Source organism: Hemiscyllium ocellatum, chromosome 33, assembly GCF_020745735.1.
Source record: "Hemiscyllium ocellatum isolate sHemOce1 chromosome 33, sHemOce1.pat.X.cur, whole genome shotgun sequence".
Taxonomy (NCBI): domain Eukaryota; kingdom Metazoa; phylum Chordata; class Chondrichthyes; order Orectolobiformes; family Hemiscylliidae; genus Hemiscyllium; species Hemiscyllium ocellatum.
The window spans coordinates 15,911,930-15,920,535 of record NC_083433.1 but is presented as its reverse complement, the minus strand read 5'-3'; the positions used below and the strand labels follow the sequence as shown (position 1 = coordinate 15,920,535).

At 46.0% G+C, this 8,606-nt stretch overlaps 1 protein-coding gene across 1 annotated transcript in view; it reads right to left on the bottom strand.

Annotated features, from left to right (window-relative positions):
• Window positions 1-223: 223 nt before the first annotated feature.
• Window positions 224-8,606, bottom strand: part of LOC132831431 (cytochrome P450 2D6-like) — a 43,916-nt gene continuing 35,533 nt past the window's right edge. The window contains exon 9 of the mRNA XM_060849580.1: window positions 224-672. Coding sequence (XP_060705563.1) covers window positions 581-672 — 92 coding nt within the window. The 3' untranslated portion in view covers window positions 224-580. The remainder of the gene's footprint in view (window positions 673-8,606) is intronic.

Below are 8,606 nucleotides of genomic sequence, written 5' to 3'. Positions count from 1 at the left end.
GCTGACTTTACACAACTGACTTTGATTTGAGTTGCCAAATCTGGTATTTTAATGTAACATCCCTCATGGAGAATGGTACAGAATATCTGATAGGAATGTCTGACCACAGTCTGAATGCTGTCTCACACACACTCAAAGTATTTTAAAAGAGATTTCCCAAAGCATCACATATCCAGTATGCTTTGGATGCCTAAGCATTTGGATTGCCATCATTTATACAGGTCTGACAAATGACCATGATCGATTAATGGAATGATGTAAGTTGTATTAGGTAATAGCGAGTTTTGAGAAGATTTGTAGCTCAGATTGAAGTTCTGGATGTAGGTTTGCTTGCTGAGCAGGAAGGTTCATTTCCAGATGTTTCGTCATCATACTAGATAACATCTTCAGTGAGCCTCTGGGGAAGCAGTGTATATGATTCCTGCTTTCTATTTATATGTTTGGGTTTCTTTGGGTTGGTGATGTCATTTCCTGTGGTGATGTCATTTCCTATTCTTTTTCTCAGGGGGTGGTAGATGGGGTCTAACTCGATGTGTTTGTTGATAGAGTTCCGGTTGGAATACCATGCTTCTAGGAATTCTCATGCGTGTCTCTGGCTTGTCCTAAGATTAGGTAAGGACAGTCTCTTGCTTATTTTCTTCTGCTCTTGGATCATTGAAATCTGACTGAAGTCTAAAAAGAAGTTGACGTTTCATCAGAATAACAGCAACTCGAACAGTACATCCGTGCTACATAACAGTGCCAGTCCAGATTACAGCATCTGGTCTCTCGAGAGTGGTTTGAACCCACAGTCTCCTGGCTGGAAGGTATCAGGCAGAGCTGACAGCCCTATGCCAAGGAAAGAAGGATTTCAGGAAAGAATTGAGGATAATGCTGCTCAAAGTACACCCACAGCAAACCCCGACTCCACATGCATCCTGGGAGGAAGTGAGGACTGCAGATGCTGGAGATCAGTGTCAAAAAGTGTGGTGCTGGAAAAGTACAGCTGGTCAGGCAACATCCGAGGAGCAGGAGAGTCGACGTTTCGAGCATAAGCCCTTCCTGATGACTCGCCTGTTCCTTGGACACTGCCTAATCGGCTGTGCTTTTCCAGTGCCACAACTGTTTGACGCCACATGCATCCTGCAAAGTTGTGGCTTTGTTGAGCAGCCGGACAAAGTCTACAGTACAGGATATGACATGCTTTGATCCCACAGCAATGCTGTTGACTTCTAAGTGTCCTCTGGGCGATGCATACTGCTCTGTCCAACGACATCCATATTCCGGGTAAACGTCAAAGTGGCCAGACCTGCATGGTTGCTCTGTCCTTAGTGAGAGATGACCAGTGGTGGTTTAACCTGAGGGGGCTCACCCTGCCTCAGGTGAGGGGAGAGGTTGAGAAGGAGAGGCCCTTCAGGGTAATCTCAGCTGGAGGCAGGATTTGAACCCACTGTTGTCGGTATAACCAATCCTCCCTCTGACAATGAAAGGGAAAACATTGAGTCATCAGTGATGGAATACATAAGAAGGCCATTGAAGGCTCTTGTGGTGTGGAGGTAATATCCCTACCTCTGAGCCAGGGGTCAAGTCCTACCTGCTCCAGAGGTGCGTAATGATATCTCTGAACAGCTCAATTGGAAAATATCAATAAGGAGGTTATTCAGCCCATTATGCACGCGGGCTCTGTGTTGGAGCTCCCAAGGATCATTCTCACCAAGCCCTCCCAAATCCATGACCTCTCCCACCCAGAAGGACAAGGGCAGCAGATACATGGGAACACCATCACCTGCAAGTTTCCCAACAAGCCACTCCCCATCCTAACTTGGAAACATATCGCCGTTCCCTCACTGTCACTGGGTCAGAATCCTGACATTCCCTCCCTGAGGGCACTCTGAGAGTCCATACATGATATGGACTGTAGCGGTTCAAGAAGGCAGCTCACCAGTGCCCTCTGCAGGCTAATTGCAGATGGTCAATAAATGCTGGCACAGCCAATGCTGCCCAGAACCCCTTAATGATTAAGTAAGAATCCCACTTCCATATTGTATCTAAAACCCAGCTACGCCTTCCACTCCAAATATTTGCCCAACTCCTTTTGAAACCCCTGAACTGAATCTCCTCACACCTTCATAACTCGCTGCTTAAAATTATTTCGGCCTCATGTTGTCACTGATATCATGTTTTCCAATTTCAATTCTTCAGTCACGGCTGAACAGTCCCTCCTTATTTACTCTCGTAATAGAGTTATAATAACATAAAGAAACATGCCTGAACTTGAGGAGGACCCAAAAACGTCTAGCTTTTGACAGTGACAAATGGCAATGGGAAACCAGTGTCTGCATTCAGGAAAGGTGATATTAAATGGGACTTGGAGTACTCTTTGCTTGTAACTATCTGTGTCGTAGGTTGTTGTGTTTTCTGCTGATTAATCCCTGCTGACATGGTTGTAATGGAACTGTGTCAGAACTGAGCTTTCTGGGCCATTAAGCAATGTCTTAAAATCGAGAAAGCTCCATTTAAAAGTGTGAGAGGGTGACACATCAGCCTCATTTTACATCTTCCCATTGAACTATGTGAAAGACTGACCTTAAAATCTCTGTCATGATTATAGATTGCACTCCCTTCTCGAGAGTGAGACGCACGTTACAAGACAGGTGGGTCTTAGCCCATCCAATCTCATCCTTAACACCACTCTCGATGGCCCTTCAACTTGTTACTAATTAAGAATCGTAGAATACCTACAATGTGGAAGCAGGCCATTTGGCCCACCAAGTCCACACAGACCCCCTGAGGGGCATCCCACCCGGACCCATCCCCTACATTTCCCACGTCTAATTCGCTTAACCTGCTCATCATTGGACTATGGGAGGAAACCACAGGCATCCAGACGAAACCCGCACAGACACGGGGCGAATGTGCAAACTCCACACACACAGTCGCCCAAGGCTGGAATTGAACCCAGGTTCTTTGGCGCTGTGTGGCAACAGTGCTAACCACTAAGCCACTGTGCTACTCAACAGAGGCTGTAAGGAAAGGGATTCTGGAGCTCAAGATTTGGCAGATCAAAACACAATGACAAAGGTTGAGTGATGAAAATGGTAAATGTGTGAGGATCAGACGTGAGATAGCACAAGATAGCAACAAGAGTTGGTGGGTATAATGTTAGGCTGGATGCACCTAACCAGGTCTGATCAAAATTAATACAAGAAAACAGGGGTGCTTTGATATGAAGCAAATTTATTAGTTTAATCTATTTAATATATATATATGAGGCACACAGAGTTACAGTCATAAAGTCATACAACATGGAAATAGACCCTTTGGTCTAACCAGTCCATGCCGAACATAATCCCAAATAAACTAATGCTACCTGCCTGTTCCTGGCCCATATCCCTCCAAACCTTTCCTATTCATGAACTTATCCAAATGTGTTTTAAACATTGTAACTGTACCCGCATCCATCACTTCCTCTGGAAACTCATTCCACACGCGAACCACCCTCTGTGTAAAACATTTACCCCAATGTCTGCTTTAAACTTCACTTCTCTCACTTTAAAAATGTGCCCCTTAGTCTTGAAATCACCCATCCCAGGGAAAAGACAACGACCAATAACCCAATCTATACCCCTTTGCTACTCATTGACTACAGTTCAGCCTTCAACACTATTATCCCCCCGGGACTGATTACCAAACTTAGTGATCCCAGACTAAGCCTCACTCTCTGCAACTGGATTCTCAGTTTCCTGGCCCACAGGCCACAATCAGTGAAGACTGGGGACAATATTTCATCCTCACTAACACTCAACACTGGAGCCCCTGGGGGTGTGTACTCAGCCCCCTACTGTACTCACTGTATACCCATGACGAGGTTGCCAAATACCGGACTAATACCATTTACAAATTCGCTGATAACACCACCATAGTCAGTCGAAACTCAGATGGCAACGAAACACACTACAAACGAGAGGTGGAAGACCTGGAAAAACGATGCACTGATAACAACCGAGCTCTCAATGCCGGCAAAACCAAGGAACTCATTATTGACTTTAGGCGGGATGTTGCTCATGCTCCCCCCTACACATTAACAGCATAGAGGTGGAACGAGTGGAGAGTGTCAAGCTCCTGGGAGTGGTCATCCACAACAAGCTTTCTTGGACTCTTCATGTGGACGCACTGGTTACAAAGGCCCAACAATGTCTCTTCTTCCTCAGGCAGCTGACGGCGAATATCCTTGCCAACTTTTATAGGTGCACCACTGAGCGCATTCTGTCTGGGTGTATCACTCCCTGATATGGCAACTGTACCATTCAAGATGGGAGACGGTTACAGAGCGTGGTGAACTCGGTCCGGACAATCACAAAGGCCAACCTCCCATCTATAGAATCCATCTACCAGGCCCGCTGTCAAGGAAAGGCCGCCAGCATTCTCAAAGATCCATCCCACCCTGGCAATGCCGTTCTACAACTTCTACCATCGGGGAGAAGGTACAGAAGCCTGAACACACACACCAGCCAGTTTCGAAACAGATTCTACCCTACTGTTGTTAGAATACTGAATGGACTCTCAAACTCTTAACATTCGCCTGTCCCTGTGTTTTTGTTTTTGCCGCTGTTCCCCTATTATTTACTATCTATGCTACTTAACTCTGTGATCTCCTTGTATTGCTCACAAGACAAAGCTTTTCACTGTGCCTCAATACACGTGACAATAAATTCGATTCACTTCAATCCTATAAGGTCTCCTCTCAACCTCTGATGCTCCAGTGAAAAGAGTCTCAGCCTATCCAGCCTTTCTTTATAACTCAAACCTTCCGTACCCGACAACAGCCTAGGGTGGCATGGTGATTAACACTGCTGTCTCACAGCACTCACAGACTGGTTCGATTCCCAACTCAGGTGACTGTGTGGAATTTGTGCATTCTCTCTGTGTTTGCGTGGGTTTCCTCCGGGTGCTCTGGTTTCCTCTCACAGTCCAAAGATGTGCAGGTCAGGGTGAATTGGCCGTGCTAAATTGCCCATAGTGTTAGGTGCATCAGTCAGAGGGAAATGGGTCTGGGTGGGTTACTGCTTGGAGGGTCGGTGTGGACTTGTCGGGCCAAATGGCCTGTCTCCACACTGTAGGGAATATAATCTCTTCTGAACCCTCTCCAACTTCTCATCCAGCTGAATGGTATGTTCTTCATTGTGCAGGGTCTTCTATCTGGCAACCCCTGTTAATATATCAAAGGTCCATCCCTAAGTATTTCCATCTAAAAACCAACACCTCATATTCAGTCACCAAAAACTGGGGAATGAGGGAAGTCTCTGCTTTTGCCACTGGGAGATGGCTATTGGTGTTACATCAGTCCTAACCCAGCAGAGGGAGATGTGTCCTCGGATATCAGAATGCAGAGATGGAGGGTGCAGGAGAGCAGTGTAACTGAGCTGCAATTACTTATGCCTGGTGAGCGTGAAGGAACAAATGTTTCTGAGCCAGTCACAGTAACTGGCCTTTGATGAACTTGTTTTGATTTGTGTGGCCGTGCCTTACTTAAGCAGAGTAAAGTAATGCTTCAATTGGATCCCTCTCCTGCCAGCTCCGGGATCGTAAAGAGATAAAGAATTAAGAACAAAAGAAAATTTACAGCCCAGGATTAGGCCCTTCGGCCCTCCAAACCTGAGCTGATCCAAATCTACTGTCTAAGTCTGTCACCCAATTCCCAAGCATCTGTATCCTTCTGCTCCCCACCTACTCATGCTTCTGTCCAGACACATCTACCGTGCCTGCCTCTACCACCTCTGCCGGTAATGCGTTCCAAACACCCACCACCCTCTGTGTGAAATACTTGTTTTGTGTATCCCCCTTAAACTGTTGAACTCTCACCTTGAAAGTGTGACGTCTCGTTATTGAATCCTTCACCCTGGGATAACACCCTGGCTTATCTCTATCTACTCTGTCTATACCCTTCATGATTTTGTAAACCTCAATCAGGTCCCCCCTCAATCTTCTTTTATCTAATGAAAACAAACCTATCCTACTCAACCTCTCTTCATAGCTAGCACCTTCCATACCAGGCAACATCCTTGTAAACCTTCTCTGAATCCTCTCCAAAGCGTCCACATCCTTTTGGTAATGTGATGACCAGAACTGTACACAGTGTTCTAAATGCGGCCGAACCAATGCCTTGTGCAATTTTAACATGACCGGCCAGCTCTTATACTCAATACCCAGTCCAATGAAGGCAAGCATACCATATGCCTTCTTGACCACTCCATCCACCTGTGCAGCAACCTTCAGGGTACAATGGACCTGCACTCCCAGATTTCTCTGCTCATCAACTTTTCCCAAGGCTCTTCCATTTACTGTATAATTCGCTCTAGAATTAGACTTGCCTAAATGCATCACTTCACATTTGTCTGGATTAAACTCCATCTGCCACCTCTCCGCCCAACTCTCCAGTCTATCTATATCCTCCTGTATTCTTTGACAGTCCCTTATGCTTTCTGCTACTCCACCAATTTTCATGCATCTGCAAACTTGCTGATAAAATAAATAGAATCCCTACTGTGAGGAAACCAACCATTCACCCAGCAAGTCGACACTGACCCTCCAAAGAGCACCCCACCTAGACACACACACACCCACCCCCATGCATTTCCCATGGCTAACACACACACATCCCCACATGCTATGAGACAATTTCCCATGGTCAACCCACACATCTTGAGACTGTGGGAGGAAACCAATGCAGACACAGGGAGAATATGCAAACTCCACACAGACAACTACCAAAGGCTGGAATTAAACCCAGGTCCCTGGTGCTGTGAGGCAGCAATGCTAACCACTGAGCTACTACACCAACCCATAGCAAGAGGCCCCCAGTTGTTACTCCTTCCAGCACTGGCACACAGAGACAGCTACGTGTACCATCTACATGATACATCACTCCAACTCATTCCATTCACAGCATCTGTTATCTAGAAGGACAAGGGCAGCAGAGACATGGGAACACCACCCCCTGCAAGTTCCCCTCCAGACCACTCACAATCCTGACTTGGAAATATATCACCATTCCTTCACTGTTGCTGGGTCAAAATCCTGGCATCCTCTCCCTCACGGCATTGTGGGTCAACCCGCTCAAATGGACAGCAGTGGTTCAACGAGGCATCTCCCCTCTGCCTTCTCCAAGACACTTGGGAACGGGTAATAAATCCTGAACTAGCCAGAGACACCTACATCCCTAGAATGAATATAAGAAAAAAGGCCAGCTATTTGCCCACAGGGAGGGGAAGTGATGGCCAAGACTGGTATTAATCCAGAGACCCAGTTAGTGTTCTGGAAGCCTGGGTTTGAATCCTGACATGGTAGATGGTGGAATTTGAATTCAGTAAAGAATCTAATAATGACCATGAGTCAGGAAAAGCCCATCAGGCTCATTAACATCATCTAAGGAAGGATCATCTTTTCTGGAGAGAAACACACCTCCTTATCACTGCCATTCACAGGCCGTTGTAGTGAACCATCCTACTCCTTAGCTCCAGCTTATACGGTCGTGGCACCATTATGATTTTGAACGAACCATCTTTACCAGGTCTGGCCTACATGTGACTCCAGACCCACAGCCACCTGAGGGTAGAATTGAACATAGGGTTCTGGCTCTATGAGGTAGTAGTGCTAACCACTGAGCCACTGTGCTGCACTTACCCTTTTAGAAGGAAGTGACCGTGGGTTTGAAAGGGTCATTGGGGAATTTTATCACGCTTTCAGGAATGTATTTCTTGTGAGGCATCATATCCAATGGCTCCTTAGTCACAAGACATTGGTATATCTGTGACATTCACAGAAGCACTCCCCATGGCAGATTAACTCTCAAATATGCAAATAGTAAATTCAAATCCCAACGGCTGGTGGGGTTTGAATTGGCTGGGAGTGATGTGAATGATCCCATGACAGAGATGTCTGGAGGGAGATGTTATTGTGCAGGAACAGTGGACATAGTTCACATAATATTGAATAAAATGCAATCTTAGCAAGACTTCGATTCAAACAGTCACTCTTAAGCCAATGGGCTGAGGAGTGGCAGATGGCATTTAATTTAGATGATTGTGAGGTGGTGTATTTTGGAAAGGCAGGACTTATACACTTAATGGTAAGGTCCTGGGGAGCATTGCTGAACAAAGAGACCTTGGAGTGCAGGTTCACAGCTCCTTGAAGGTGGAGTCGCAGGTAGATGGGATAGTGAAAAAGGCGTTTGTCTTTTTTGGTCAGTGCATTGAGTAGAGGAGATGGGAGGTCATGTTGCAGCTGTGCAAGACATTGGTTAGGCCACTTTTGGAATATTGTGTTCAATTCTAGTTTTCCTGCTATAGGAAGGATGTTGTTAATTTTGAAAGGGTGCAGAAAAGATTTACAAGGATATTGCTGGTGTTGGAACGTTTGAGCTATAGGGAGAGGCTGGGGCTATTTTCCCTGAAGTGTCAGAGGCTAAGGGATGACCCTATAGAGGTTTACAAAATCATGGGGGGACATGGATAGGGTGAATAGCCAAGGTCTTTTTCCTGGGGTAGGGGAATCATGGCTTTGAGTTGAGAGGGGAAAGATTTAAAAGGGATCTCAGGGGCAACTTTTTAACATAGAGCATGGTGCGC